General features: G+C 38.0%; 1 protein-coding gene across 3 annotated transcripts in view; it reads right to left on the reverse strand.

The window, feature by feature from the left end:
* The window catches only part of nav2b (neuron navigator 2b), an 84,123-nt gene that overhangs the window by 3,378 nt on the left and 64,871 nt on the right, over nucleotides 1-15,874 (reverse strand). Inside the window, exons 16-35 of one of the 3 annotated variants that reach the window (XM_079810024.1) lie at nucleotides 15,147-15,530; nucleotides 14,874-14,939; nucleotides 14,048-14,199; nucleotides 13,434-13,610; nucleotides 11,325-11,377; nucleotides 10,696-10,719; nucleotides 10,241-10,315; nucleotides 7,040-7,123; nucleotides 6,741-6,861; nucleotides 6,485-6,651; nucleotides 3,809-3,981; nucleotides 3,016-3,090; nucleotides 2,311-2,464; nucleotides 2,042-2,189; nucleotides 1,855-1,952; nucleotides 1,675-1,770; nucleotides 1,412-1,580; nucleotides 1,090-1,325; nucleotides 740-894; nucleotides 555-626 (exon numbers count right to left, since the gene is read on the reverse strand). In XM_079810024.1, the coding sequence (XP_079666150.1) occupies nucleotides 555-626; nucleotides 740-894; nucleotides 1,090-1,325; nucleotides 1,412-1,580; nucleotides 1,675-1,770; nucleotides 1,855-1,952; nucleotides 2,042-2,189; nucleotides 2,311-2,464; nucleotides 3,016-3,090; nucleotides 3,809-3,981; nucleotides 6,485-6,651; nucleotides 6,741-6,861; nucleotides 7,040-7,123; nucleotides 10,241-10,315; nucleotides 10,696-10,719; nucleotides 11,325-11,377; nucleotides 13,434-13,610; nucleotides 14,048-14,199; nucleotides 14,874-14,939; nucleotides 15,147-15,530 (2,679 nt within the window). The remainder of the gene's footprint in view (nucleotides 1-554; nucleotides 627-739; nucleotides 895-1,089; nucleotides 1,326-1,411; nucleotides 1,581-1,674; nucleotides 1,771-1,854; nucleotides 1,953-2,041; nucleotides 2,190-2,310; nucleotides 2,465-3,015; nucleotides 3,091-3,808; nucleotides 3,982-6,484; nucleotides 6,652-6,740; nucleotides 6,862-7,039; nucleotides 7,124-10,240; nucleotides 10,316-10,695; nucleotides 10,720-11,324; nucleotides 11,378-13,433; nucleotides 13,611-14,047; nucleotides 14,200-14,873; nucleotides 14,940-15,146; nucleotides 15,531-15,874) is intronic. The other 2 variants (XM_079810025.1, XM_079810026.1) reach the window with 2 other exon arrangements.

Here is a 15,874-nt window from a genome sequence, read left to right on the forward strand (position 1 = left end):
AGCCCATGCTGAGGCGCACAGTGCGCAGAAGTCGCCAACTTTCTGCCAAAAATGGAGTGGTGTAAACCACGCCGGCACTGGACTCTAGAGCAGTGGAGACGTGTTCTCTGGAGTGACAAATCACGCTTCTCTGTCTGGTAATCTGAGCCTGGGTTTGGCAGTTGCCAGGAGAACGGTACTCGCATGACTGCATTGTGCAAAGTGTAAAGTTTGGTGGAGGGGGGATTATGGTGTGGGGGTTGTTTTTCAGGGGTTGGGCTTGGCCGGCCCCTTAGTTACAATGAAAGGAACTCTTAATGCTTCAGCATACCAAGATATTTAGAACAATTTCAAGCTCCCAACTTTGTGGGAACAGTTGGGGATGGCCCCTTCCTGTTCCAACATGACTGAGCACCAGTGCACAAAGCAAGGTCCATGGATGAGCAAGTTTCGTGTGGAGGAACTTGATTGGCCTGACCTCAACCCAATAGAACACTTAATATATAGTAAGTGCATAATAACATAATAATGCTAATACAATACAGCATCACACTGTAATCTGAATGGAATTATACCTGAAATTATGATGAAGATGCAGATTTGGAGTTTGTGATGGGGTTTGATTCATGGTTCCAATGATGTAAGGACTGTGAGAAAAGTACAATTCAATATAAATGAAATATATTGTGAAACATGAAAATATCTGCATTTTCACAGTTAGAATCATTCATTGATATTGACTGTTGTGTGTGTTGCTCACCACTCGTGGTTCTTGAAGTTGAGCAGGCCGTTGAAAATCTCGGCCAGTGAACTGACATGGTGAAGGTTATCCAGTATGAGTACCACAGGCATATCCACAGCTGGTTCACCGTTTTTACACTGGTCTGCCAGGTTTGACAAGTACTGCTTCAGCTCCTGTATAATACACATTGTGCCTTATTACAGGAATCTTCAAATTTACCACATGCTGAAAGCAAAACCCTGTTTTTTGTAGTGTTTCCAAAAAATGAAATGACTTAAATCAGCTTCCCACAATCTCCTACGGTTGACAATATAAATTGAGTAGCATATAAACCATATTCCATTATTTATTCAAGTAGCTTCGCTGACCTTAGTAGTTTTGTTATCAACATTGAAGGTGGCGATTGCTTGATGATCCAGCTGTTTTCCCTCTTTTCGGACCATACACTCGGCCAGTCTGCTGGCCAGAAAGCTCTTCCCTGTTCCAGAGGGCCCTGAAAAGATAATTCGCCTGTGCTCCTCAAGCTGAGAGATGTATCGCTGTAGAACCGGCTTTGGAATGAGTGTCTCGAACGCCAAACTGTCCTGACTGTTGTCAAACAAGTCTGTAGAGGGAGAGAGAGGGTTTGGATCATGAGAAAATGGCCAGAGACCTCTTTTGTCAATGTGTCATGTTTTCTTATAATCGTACCTTTCAACTTGACAGAGATGGTATCACTTTCTCCCACAAGATAACCGCAGGGTAGGAGTTCTGGTGTATCTACATCACTGGCGCGATGGATGTCTCCAATGCTGTACTCCATCACACTGTCAGTGTTCAAACCCAACTGTGTGACAGGATCTACGTAGATGATATATTCCTGTTGGAGTGACAGAAACGTGACGTGTGACTGTGTTGTGAAGACGTTTTTCAGCTCAAATGTCACTAAACTCTAAGCTAAGGAGTTTTTGTACCTTAAAAAGGCGCCTGACTACCCCATCTAGTACGTCCCATTTGGTTTTTCCACTGACACCAATGCAGCCCAGCAAGAACTGAGAAGGTCTACACTCCTGCCAAAAGCAACACAAAGAACTGCTTGAAGTGACACTGATGGGATCACTGGGTTATTTTTGCTGAAATGTTTTGACTTGTACCTCTTTCCACTCTGGATCATTCTCCAGACTGACCACAACCTTCACATGTTGTCCCTCTTTCCAGGAACTTCCATCTCCACTGTCTTCTAGCAACATATCTAAAAGCCAACAGAGAATTTCAATAGTTTATAACGCTAGGTTTCTTCGAAAAATACCATATTTCTTGACTTTGAAAAGTCTCATATACCTAAGCTGGTGGATTCTGTGAGGCTGAGTTGAGAGGAAAGGCCCACAGATGAAGGGGAGATGGACATCTTAGAAGGAGCTCTGCTACCGCTTCCCCGGCTCTCAATCTTTAATCTGTCATTTTCCACTTTCAGCCTTTCGATCTCAATCTATTAGAATAAAATTATGTTTTTGAAACCTCTACAAAATTAAGTAACATTGCATCAAAACATACTGAATGTAGAAGCAAGAATAAGCGCATTTAACAAATAAGTTTAAGCAGATGCTCACTTGCATGCGGTTCATGGATTCTCGTAGCTGGTCCAGTTGGTGGGCAGAGCTTAAAGCCTCCAATCGAATGTCTGTAAGTTTCATTTCTTTATCGCGCAGTTCACTCCGCAACTGCATGACTGTTTCAGCATCGCTGTCCATACATTCAGAAATCCTGTGAAAAACACATAAGTAAAATCAAACACAAAAAAGACAATACACAAGACTATAAAACTACTTTGAAATGCAACAGTGAAACAGAAAAACAAAACAAAAAAATCACATCAAAGCAAAACAAAAAATAAATAAAAAACAACACGCGCAAAATATAAAATAACATACAAAGAAATTAAAAAATAAAACAAAACACAACAAGAACAAGAAAGACCAAGAAATATATAAACAAAACAAAATACAAAACAAAACACCACAATAATTTACGATTAGTTTATTGTTTTGCGTTTTGGAAAAATCACAAACCATCAGAAAATGATTAACTGTGAAAGTGAATTTTCCATTAATGAACCGTGGGAGTAGTGAACGTAGAAATAGCAGCAATACTTCATTATTTATGAATCAGGGCACACAGTGTTTTAAAATTGGTCATTGCTCAAGATCAATAAATCCTGAAAGGCTAATCTAGGAGTCATTGGTTGAACATCTGTTCTTGGAACTGATTATCAGAGATTGAGAAATATTGGAATGATTTGTGCCATTCTCTTTTACCGTGCCAGTGAGGCAGACCTCTTGCTGCTACAGCCCCAGACAGGCCCGTGTGCAGGCAGGGAGGACAGTTGAGGACTATGAACATACACATATATCAACCATGAGAGAAACTCTGAGGGTGTTTATAAAGTGTTATATCCGACAGTGCCATCACATTGAGAGTTACTCAGTAGCGACATAAAATCTGGGGGTGTGTAACTTTTTAGTTTATAAAATGGGTGGTATTTTCCAAAAACACCATCTAGTCCTAGACTAAATCACATTGTAAATGGAGCTTGTCTATTATAAATCCTTCCTCCGTCCAAAACGAGACATGAGAAGTTTCCAGAAATATGCTACCCAAACCAAAATTGTTAACAGATTATTTTTATGGAAAAATAAGTAATAATAATACATTGATATTTATAACAAATAACTTAATTCCTAATAATATAAAATATTATTCATTATTTTTAAATAATAAATCATGAATTAAAAGAAATACATTTATAATAATAATAATAATAATAATAATAATAATAATAATAATAGCAATTACTAATAATAACAAACAGTAATAAATAATAATATCTATTAATTTTATTAATTTAATTTTAATGTAACACTCACTCCTAGATTAAATAAAAATAGAACAAGGAATTATGGTTTTAGTTTGGGTTCATTGTAAAACTATTCTTAACAGATTGTATTATTATTATAAAGAATAATAATAATAACAAAGAGTAATTAATGAATAAAATAAATGTATTATTATAATAATAAATTATCATTATTATTATTGTGAGGATCTTACAGTGAGTTGGAGTGGGAGTTGCGTATCATAGGAGAAGAAGCTGTCGAGCCACTATAGGGAAGTTTGGGTGAAGATGGCAGAGAAGAGTCCGTCATCTCTTCAATGTCCGAGTGAGAGGACGCTGATTTGGGAGACTTCTTCTTCCCGAACGCTTGTTTAAAGGAGCTCCGCAGCTGTGGAAGAAACAAATCTGTTACTATGATACTTTCATCACAATGTCTGTTAGTAGTTACAACCCTAAGAACTATCCCTTTAAAACATTCAAGGAATATAAAAGGTTATATTAAAGAGATATTTATCTCATCTTACCTCATAGACCTGTACCATGACATGAATGCAAAGGGGAAATCGGACAAAAAAACATTTAAACATCTTAGCTAAAATGTTAATCACTAAAATGTAGCTAAAATACTAATCGCTCTAACAGTTGGTAGAGTTTATTATAATCTGAAAATGTGTTTTGGATCCAGTCTACAACACATTCTGAAGGAGGGGAGATTACCTACATCACATAATAAATCCAGTGATAAAAACACTGGTGCCATCTCTAAAACCACACAACATCATCAACACTACAGCAAGGTTAGAATCACATACATAGTTATCAGGTGCTTTTCCTCCCCCAGATGATACAGCCTGAATACAAGAGGACAAATGATTTTATGATACTGATGACTGATATTTATTCTAAACTTTCAAGAAAAACAAAGCCATCAAATATCATCAACAACCCATAATTCTAATGGCCCATTCACACCAAGAACAATAACCACAAAGCAGTGCTGTCAAATCGATTAATCGCGATTAATCGCATCCAAAATAAAAGTTTGTTAAAGAGCACCTATCATGGCATTTAAAATGTTCCGAATATTGTTTTAGAAGTCCCCAACAACAGTTTTGCATGCATGCAATGACAAAAAAGACTTTAGTTTTCTTATAACATGCATTTATTTTTACCTGTTTTGACAGCGATTCTCAAATGATTCCTTTAGTGATTCACTTTTCAAAACCCCGCCTTTACGTGACGCTAATCTGCGGTGATTGGTCCGATGACCCAGTCAGTTGTGATTGGTATAGTCTGTGCAGATATTTTCGGAAACGGAACGCCCATCAAAGTCTTATAGTGACAGTAATTTGTTAATATGTGTCAGGAGTTATGAATATGAAAACCGCGTCTGTACCGTTTGATTGTAATATGAGCCTCAGCTGATCTCATTCATAAAAAAACTCCTCTATTCTCCTCACAAAGACTCACGACAAATCAACATCCCTCAGGGCTTTTAGTTCAAAAGTGTGCAGATGAGGAGACATATTGATAGACTCTCATATGTCTGTGTCAAATTTCTAAACAGAGGAGTATTTTTTATTCAATACTTCCTCAAAATGTGCAGATATAGCCTAATCATGAGCGATTGAGTCTCTTATGTGTTGTTTTCAATTCATACTGGCAGCCGGAGGGCGCTCTGTGCACATGTAATCCATATATGGTACAGACAGACGAAGAAGATACCATGTGCCATAATAGAAGTCCATAATAAAAGCTTCCTGAGATCGCGAAACATGCAAATAGAGACATTTGACGATTAAATAAACACACAATCGCGACGATGTATGGTTTGTCTTCAAGCCACTTAGTCTTCAAATGCTCATCCTTGGGCAGATGAAAAAAGTTTGCTTTTGAGTCGCACTTCAGAACACAGCGTCTCGTCGCCATGATGTTTTCTAGTTTTCACTGGCGTCTTGGAGCGCAATAAGTGGGCGTATCGTATTCAAATAACTTGACAAGTTGACGTCATCTAGTCAGAGAAAAAGCTTCGGTCTTCTAACGATTCTTAAAAATGACTCAGAGTCGACTCTTACTTTTGAAAGAAAATAACTATATATACGGTGTACTGTCATATTTAAAAAATTTGCAGGATGTTTTTGTTCACTTAGATCTATGTTACACACTACATGAAAGGTAAATTTCAAAATTCCATGATAGGTGCTCTTTAACATAATGTGTGTGTGTGCTGTGTATAATTATTATGAGTATATAAATACTGTATATACATTTATATAATTTATAATATAAAAATGTTGTGTGTGTGTGTGTTTATATATACACATAATAATTATACACAGTACACACACATATACATATACAGTATTATGTAAAGACAAACGTTTATTTTGGATGTGATTAATCGCGATTAATCGATTTGACAGTACTACTGCAAAGTTAACTATATCAGCGTCCACACCAACTCACAATGACATTCTGTTTTTAAGCACATTCTGGAGTTTTGTCGTTTGCCCCTATAAATGCTCGAGCTCTTTGAAGCAGGAAGGATTCTGATTGGCTGTCAATAATTTTATCGTTCATCAGCTGGAAAAAAAATTATTCTGAAAGTGATTCCAATGATATCAAATGATAGTTGTGATATGAAAACTATTTTTGAACTACATCGTCCTTGGCCACTTTTTCTTTCAATAAGTTTTCATCTTTCCTCCACCGCATAAAGACTGATGATGAAACATCAACAAATGAAACTTTTAAAAATGGTTAAATAATCCGATCTAGCATTGATCTAACTCCAAACAGCCTGTTTAGCCACGGAGAGAAGCATCTATTAGGAGAAAAGAAGATATTTTAGAAGAACTGTACGCATTGGATGGACAGGTTGGAACACTTACCCAGTTCTTCTTCTTCTTCTTGTTCTTAGCGTCAAGCTCCAGGTTGCTGCCGATGCTGGAGTGGCTGGTGGCGCTGGTCATGCTGGAGACGCTGTCCGAGGAAGGCTGCCTGTGGATCCGCAACTCCCGCTGGGACTGAGGCGACCCGCTGACAGAGTCTAGAGAAACTGAGGGAGAAAAAGAACAATAAAAATGAAGCATAGGCAATAAATGCGATATTGTTTATTTTATTGTACTAAAGACATTGAGAGCTCACCCTTGCGGTTTGTTAATATTGGGTCTGATGTGTTAATGACTCCATTGATGGTGGCTTGAGTCGCCGAGTTCTGCTTCTGAAGGAGCTCAATGGTCTTCCTCAAGTCATTCAGCTCTGTGTCCTGGAGATTAAACAATATTAAATGATAAAATACACCATATAAAATGCTATTTAGACTCTTTATGATGCTGTTTTCCTCATTGGGACATTCTCACATGGTACATTTTTTAGGTTAGAGTATCTTCATGAGGACATCGGATATTCACCTCCCCACAAAAAAACTGTTCTTTCTCACACACCTTCTGTTCTGCTGTCGTCGTCAGACTCTGCAGCCGGATGGTCATGTTTCCTAAACTCTGCTCAAAAGCCGCCACAAGGTGAGCCTGGGGACACACACAATTACATTTAAAAAGTAAATCAGTTTTATTTTAATAAGCAAAATGCCATAAATGGACAGAGACTCAAAGCAGTAGTAGAGTTAAACCAGATGTTGAGCAGTCAACTATAGTACGATCACATTTCTAGAAAAATGTGGGTTGCAGCCTGTCAGTAATGCATCTAAAAGTGCCAAATATGTCTGTGAGACTGGGCTCTGTGATAAAGACAAGCTGTGGCAAGAACTTGAGTTGTTAAGCAGAAGAAACGGGTAAAAGCTCCATTCATCTCCGGTGCCAATTTAAAGACTCACACCTAACGTAAACAAACCAGGAATAAAGCAAAAAAAAAAGCACCAAAAAAAAAAGAAATATCCTTTAAAACATGATATATTTTCAAATACAAATAATACCATTACAAAATAACTACTACTAATAAATAATACATATAACAAACAATTTTAGAAAATATATTACAATTATTTTTATATAATATAGTAGGTAAGGGTATTATGAAAAAAAAACAAAAAATTATATATATATTTAATTGATGTAATTGTATTATCTCTATCTCACTAGTAGTATTATATTATATTAAATCATATTATATTATTCAAAATAATAATAATTATTATTAGTAGTAGTATTTAATATTTTGTAGACACACACACACACAGACACAGACAGACACACGTATATATGGATGTGATGTGATGTTATGGATAAAATGTGTGTGTGTTTACAAAATATGAAATACTACTACTGCTACAACTAATTATTATTTTATTTTTAATAATATAATACGATTTAATATAATACTACTAGTGAGATAGAGTGTGATATTAAAAACATATACAAAACACATCCACAACTGCTATTTAATTAAACTTATGTGTTATGTATATGGAAAACCAAAAAAGTAATGTTCACTAAAGCACATACACAACAGCATGATAATTCATCAATATGAGTCACACAACCGGATCGGTTACACAACAAAAAAAGAAGAATCTCAAGAGCCCAAATCATCAATCAAAATCTTTAAAATAAACAAACAAAACAAACAGCTCATTAATTCTATAAAAAAGCATCAAAAAGAGACAAACAGAGCAGTCAAACCACGATCTTTAGCCCACCTCACTGAATTCTCGCTTCCTCCATTTACTCCCGCTACCGTGACTCTTGCGGTGTCTGAGGGGCTTTGGTTTAGTCCTCTCACAGACCCTCCTCAAAGATGGGTATTGATTCAGAGGCTGCCAAATAACTGCTCGAGTGGGGCTAGCTTTGCCAGTGAACATCTCTGGGGCGATGAACTGCGTGTGAACTGAGACACCGAGGACGACGTGTACCTTAGATTTCTGTTCAATTGTAGCCGCCAAAAATGAGCCACCACGCTCGTACACAACACAACAAGCATATCAACATGCAACATGAGCCGATAATCAAGGGAATGGAGATCTGGATGACTTCCATCGGAGGGAGTCGCAGGTTTGTGTTTGGGCATGTGCTGTTTCAAACATCAGATAACCTTCAACAAATCTTCCTCAAAGGGATTTTTATCGTCCAAGCAGAGTAGCAGTCGGTGCATTTGTGTGTAAAACTTTAATAAACACCTAGAAGTGCAAAAGCCTCCAGTTTTGTTTGCGAAGCCTGTATGAGAGCTGACGGATGGATAGGGGTTTTAGGATGTGACGATTCATTAGCTTGTGTAGGCCAAATGCGGGCTGTCATATTTGTTGTTATTGGGCAATTAATTCCACTTAAAGGTGCATGACACACATACACACAATCTTACTCAATACATTGCAAAACACTAGAAACAAAGATTAAATCACACCTTTACCAGCTGTTAAAGGTGTACAAATGTCAAGACTACACTACGGCACAAAATCCAACATGAACCAGTTCTGTAACTATCCACATCTTTGATAACACCATGATTTCTAAAACCATTTAAAAATTGCCACTGAGCATATATACACACAGATGAGCCAAAACTAATATGTTGTCCTCCGCATGCTGCCGAAACAGCGCAAACCCACTAAGGCATGGACCCATCATGTCCCCTGAAGGTGTCCTGTGGTATCTGGCACCAAGACACTAGCAACAGATCTTTTAAGTTCTGTAGGTTGCGAGGCAGAGTCGGTGTGGAACTTGTTGGTCCAGCACATCCCACAGATGCTCAATTAGATTGTGATCTAGGGAATTTGGAATCCAGGGCAACACCTTGAACTCTTCACCATGTTCCTCAAACCATTCCAGAACAATGTGTGCCGTGTGGAGGGTGCATTATCCTGCTGAAAGAGGACACTTCCACCAGGGACACCATTGTCATGACAGGGTGTACCTGGGTCTGCAACAATGTTTAGGTAGGTGGCACGTGTCAAATTCACATCCAAGTGAATGGCCGGACCCAGGGTTCCCCATCAGAACATTGTCCAGAGCATCACACTCCCTCCACCGGCTTGTCGTCATCCCATAGTACATCCTGTTGCCATCACTTTCCCAGGTAAACGGGGGACACGTACACGGCTGTCCATGTTATGTAAAAGAAATTGGGACTCATCGGACCAGGCAACCTTCTTCCATTGCTCCAAGGTCCAGTTCTGATGCTCGTGTGCCCATTGTAGGCGCTTTTCGACAGTGGACAGGGGTCATCATAGGCACTCTGATTGGTCTGGGCTAAGCAGCTCCATAAGAAGAAGTTCCTCCCATAACCATCATTAAAATGTTGTTCATTTTGTTTCAGTAGACCTTCTGTCGACTCAAACTTGATGGGATAGATTTTGTTGCCCTCGTGCATCGATGGGCCTTGGGCGCCTGACACCCTGTTGCCGTTTTGTGGTTTGTCCCTCCTCGCACTGTTCATACACTTTCTCCGCTGCTGACCATTACATCTCACAATGTGACTTTTTAACCAAATAAAAAAAAATCTGCTTTTTTTGTTTTTTATACTTTATCTCACATTCTACTTGCTTACATGTTTTTACACATATATGATGCTTGATGCTCAAAATCGAACACATTGAATATGAATGAAAACTGGTTGAAAGAAATAAGTGTTTCTGTGAGTACTGAAGGTGTATTGTGGGTTATCATGCTAAAACGACTGTCTAGTCTACTCACGTTTCCACTGAGCTGTGTTGTGAGAGCCGAGACCTTCTCCTGTGATGAGTCCAGTTCTCTCCGAAGCTTACGGATCTAAACACACATTAAAGTCAGTTATTCAAACACAAGTCATGCTGCTAGAAGCTGATCTCTGAAGCTAATGTGGAACCAGTTTGTGGTTTCTCATATAATAATGTGCTAAGGAGAGACTGGTCCTTGATCAGCATGAAAGAGAAACTTTGGTTGCAGACATAAAACACAGAGATTAAAGAGTAGATATCAAGGACAGTTACCATGAAGACCATCATGACAAACACAGACATTTTCAAAGGGGTTAAAAAGAGTTACATCAAAGTGTGTTTAAAATTACAAACCAGCTGAGAAAAACAGTGTTTTGGGCAGTCTACAGGCTCCCATGCGCCTCACACACTCAATAATTTACATTATAAGAAATGCAGGGATGCTGTTCTCACCTCTGTCTGAGCCTTTTCTTCAGGCTAGAGATGGAAAAGGAAGAAAACAAAGATTAATAGTTTGAAAAAGTGTTTGAGCATCCATGTAAAGAGAAGATACTTAAAGGGATAGTTCACCCAAAAATGAAAATGGTTTCATCATTTACTCACTCTTATGTTGAGTTTCTTTCTTCTGTTGAACACAAAAGAAGATATTTTAAAGAATGTTGGTAACCAGACAGGTTACCATTGACTTCCATAGTATTTCTTTCCCCTACTATGGAAGTCAATGGGGCCTGGGCCCATCAACTGTATGGTTACCATCATTCTTCAAAATATCTTTTTTAGTTCAGCAGAAGAAAAAAAAGTTTGGAAAAATGGGCGAGTAAATTATGACAGAATTGTCATTTTTGGGTGAACTATCTCTTTTTTTATTATTATTTCTTATTACTTGTCTTGTAATTTTTACATTTATGACCATAAACTATACTTGATACAACAGTGAAAAATGTACATACTTCTTCAAGTTTTGATAGCTAACTTACAAAGCTTAACTAACAAAAGCTAACAAAAGTATCGCAAGGCAGCCATGGCGTGAAATAACCATTAAACTTTAGCATTTAGCATCAATTCAAAATCTTTTGACTCACCGTAGAGTAAACTGACGATGTGCTAGAGACCAGAGACAAAGATGAGCCATGAACTGTGGAGAGAAGAAACTACAGTCAAAATAACTTCTACAGAGGCATGTGAGTCATTGCAAATCTAGCATGAAAAAGTAGCAGGATAAGCTTACACATGCTGAAACACCATGAAGTGCTTATCACTTTAGCAAACTATACCTTTATAGCCGTATATTTCTGATAAGGTATACTGTACATAAATGTTTTTCTTAACGTGTTGCCAAACAAAAAAAACTAGAAAGAACAAATAGGCTTGAAAAAACAAATGTACAGTGAAATCATTTGTGGATGAAAGGGTATTCAACGTGCCTTTGCGATACAAGGTTATAAATCCCCTTTACGGCATATTCACAAAGAATTATGAGTTTGTGTGTTCCTCTCATTGTATTTTCAAAATGAAAAAATAACTATGTCAAGAGGTACTTAAACTAAACTCCTTTGAGGTTGCAAAAAGGATCAGTGTTTATGACTAATCTTAAGGAACAAATGATTTCTTCACGCTCCAGAGAAGCGGCTAAAGAGGACGTCTTAACACAAAAAGCCTCACTGAACTGTGTGAACATCAGACTTTTTCAAGTTTTTTAAATCACTGAAGCCATTATATTATTTTACCTTAGAAAGACTTGCTGACTCTATTGTGGCAAGCAGGATGAGACAGAGAGCCGTGGGAATACCTGAGTATTGTTGTTGACCATGTCCATATCCATTTGTGAACACAGATTATAATTATTTTATTCAATAATAAATAATAAATTTACATGACTTTTTATCAAGTATATATGAGAATATTTCTATTAATTTAATTTTGATAACTGAATTGGCTACAATGATATTTTTTGAAATACCATTTTTCGGAGTACCACGTAAATTTCATTTGTATATGAGATTTACATGGTATATATACACCGATCAGGCATGACATTAAGACCTAATATTGTGTTGGTCCCCCTTTTGCTGCCAAAACAGCCCTGACCAACCTTTGCTCCCCACGTGCATCAATGAGCCCTGGCCGCCCATGACCCTGTTGATGGTTCACCACTGTTCCTTCCTTGGACCACTTTTGATAAATACTGACCACTGCAGACCAGGAACATCCCAGAAGAGCTGCAGTTTTGGAGATGCTCTGAGCCGTCTAGCCATCACAATTTGACCCTTGTCAAACTCGCTCAAATCCTTATGCTTGCCCATTTTTCCTGCTTCTAACACATCAACTTTGAGGACAAAATGTTCACTTGCCGCCTAATATATCCCACCCACTAACAGGTGCCGTGATGAAGAGATAATCAGTGTCATAATGTTATGCCTGATCGGTGTATATATATATATATATATATATATATATATATATATATATATATATATATATATATATATATATATATATATATATATATATATATATATATATATATATAAAATCCCATAATACCATGGTACCACAACAGCGCTTTTAGAGGTCTGCAGTGCACATTAATTTCAGTAAATACACATTTATTTAATGGTAAATAACTCTCTGAGCCAAGTTTTAAAATTTTAAGCCAATAAAAAACAGACTGGGCAAAACTGGGCATTGTATTGAGTTATGCATCATTGTGAACAGCAACTGTGTTCTTTTTACAAGCCTAAACACCACTGCTCATTGGCACATTGAAATCAACACCGTCACCACCTTAGAAAGACATGAATCATAAATACAGAAAGCAAAAGAGAGCCTTGGGACAAGTAGTGTTGAGCCAAGGCAGGCGAGTTAATCATCAAATCAACATTAACTATGGGGTGAAGGCTGCCAGGCCAACAAAGCCGCTCTTTGTTTGTTTATGCTTTGGCGCAAGTAAGTACACACGTTACAGCCTGACTTTGTCAAAAGCACTAACATTAATGACAACCTATCATTTAGTTATATTAGGTAACAGAACAATGCAGGTCTATTTGCTCTTTTCCAAAAACATGACGTTATGGATTGAGTTGTAATAATAAATTTTGATGGCAGACAGTAATCTTGCTATACACAACAAAAAGGTCAAACTCCACTACAACCAAAGTCTGTTCAATATAAGTATCATTCCGAAGTCTCACCTTCTTCCAGGCCCTCGCGGAACGATCCGGAGCTGCTCATAGTGCGGGTCTTTTCTTCCAGACTCATTGAGGAATTCCTCAGACGTGGGTCAATGTAGGGGTCATACGGGCCGTCGTGATTTCCCTGACCATTGGTCCCGCGCAAAGCTGCCATCTGCGAAGCTGTGGTGGGACTGCCTGGAGTGTCAACACAGGGATCAAGGTTAAAAAAGCAGTACGATGAAACCTAATGACACGAATGTGCATTCAAAGTTCACAGTAAGGGGGAGACTAGAAGTGATTTCAGTTGTTAAAGCATATGCAAGCCAATAAATTAAATTAGAAATCAATTAAAAGTGAGGATTCTAACATAAACTTACTCTTTTTTTTACTAGTAACTTTTTCTTATGGTTATGATACTCAGCTGCTGGTATTAGGTAATAATAATACTAAAATAATATAATATAAAAATATCTTATTTCTAAATATCTAACAATCTAACAATTAAAACCAATACCAATTACAACTGATAAAAAACCCCTAATATGGCCGATAACCAATATATAGTGCATCCCTATAATAAACCACAGAAGTAGCAGATAAGACACCAGTTACGCAAGTTTGCTTGTGTTTACCAAGTATGCTAAAGTTGAAACGTGCGCCGGAGGGCGAGCTGAGCGCAGAGGCAGGGGTGTAGGGGGTCGAATCTGAGAGCCCAACAGCTGGGGGGGAACACAGCCAATCACGGGCCTCCTCATGACCTCTGACCTGAGACACATGGGCATACCTGCAGGTTTAAAACAAGTGTACATGAGTTCGTGGACCAGAATGTTGTTTTTCCTCTTTCGCACGAAAGTTCTCATGAAAACAGCTCCAAGAAAAACGCCACAATGCCAGGAAAATCACTGTTATCTAATTTATGGTGGGTAACAGAAAACCACAGCCAAAAAACTCCACAGCTATGAACTGCCATATTTATTTGCATACTGCAATATTTAACCAGCAGGTACATATGAAATAAATACCATATTGTGTACTAAACAATTCAAAACTAAGTTAACACAAACTACACTGGCATACTATTAATATACCTGGTATACTATTGACATAATCAGGGCTCCTGTCCAGGGAGCCACAGGCTCATAAAATTTAGCATTTTGGAGATACATTAGATTTAGATTGACAAAATTAAAATATCTTTAATTACAAGTAACGGTCCACTGTCCATTTTGAATCAGGCAAAAAAATATACAAAAAAGTATCACTGACAGAGCAAGTCAGATTCAAACCGTTAACTCAGAGTCATTAAAAGAACCAGTTCAACCAGAGTCATTTGTTTGTGAATTGGTAAAACTGATTAACTCAGGTATATTTTAAATCACAGGACCTAATCACAAGGGCACACAAGCAAGACAAAAACACAAAGCAAAAGTGATCATTTGACCACACATATAGCTTTACCTGTCCTGTTTCCGTGGCAGAGTGTTGCGGGTAAATTTAGGGCTAGCAGAGGGGGAGGACTGAGGGCTAGAGGAGGGTACAGAGGCAGACAAAACAAAGAGAAGCAGATAAAAGTGACGGAAAAGGGAGAGGAGATAAAGAAATGATTAAAGAGGAGTACATGTAAAGGAAGGTAGATCATCAGTAGAGATAGCAACCCTATTATTCATTTCCCAAACAGCTGGAAGCATCATTTGTGTTGATGTTAGCATGGTTGAACCATTCAATTCTTACCTGTCTGAGAGGCCAGTTCTGGCACTGTTGGTCCGATTAAGACATAAACCTTCCTTTCCTGAGGAAACATCTATGATGTCACTACTGGTGTGGTTGGAGCTTTGAGAAGGGAAGCCCAATCCATCCCTGCCTCCCCAAGGAAAGAAAGCCGATCCTGGGCTGGAGGTCACAGAGGAAAGTGTTTGTTCTCCATGACCTCCAGAGGGCACCGTCAGGTTATCACTGTAAACTGGACCACTGCCTCCGCTGGCGACAGTTGGCGTCTCCAGAGACCCATTCTGTTGGATGGGCGTTGCATGGGGATTGGAGATGATGGTGGAGTTCTTCATGTACTCCATGGTGGTGACCGGAACTTGCTTATTGCAAGATTTGTTACCAAAGAGTCTGGGTGCAAAGGGGAAAGGGATTTAACAATGAGACAGAATCAAACATGTGACTAAAATGGTCACAAATGTGATCAAAAGTAAACATTTTGTAACAATAATTGAAAATATAGGTTTTGTCAGAGTAGAGTACTTGCATGCAGAAATGAACACAGCTATAATGTTCTTTTAGTGAGTCAGTAAAAAAGATTCATGAAACGGTCTCAAACTCACTTGTAAGATAGCGGTTTGAAAGAGATTTGATCAGTCAGAGAATCATTTATAGTGCAGGCATACAATGAAAGATTTTGAAGCAAATGAGTCTTGTGAACCATTTCTTTTTTTATGCGTCAGTCAAAAAGATTC

This window comes from Gobio gobio (assembly GCF_949357685.1).
Source record: "Gobio gobio genome assembly, chromosome: 25".
NCBI classification, from domain to species: domain Eukaryota; kingdom Metazoa; phylum Chordata; class Actinopteri; order Cypriniformes; family Gobionidae; genus Gobio; species Gobio gobio.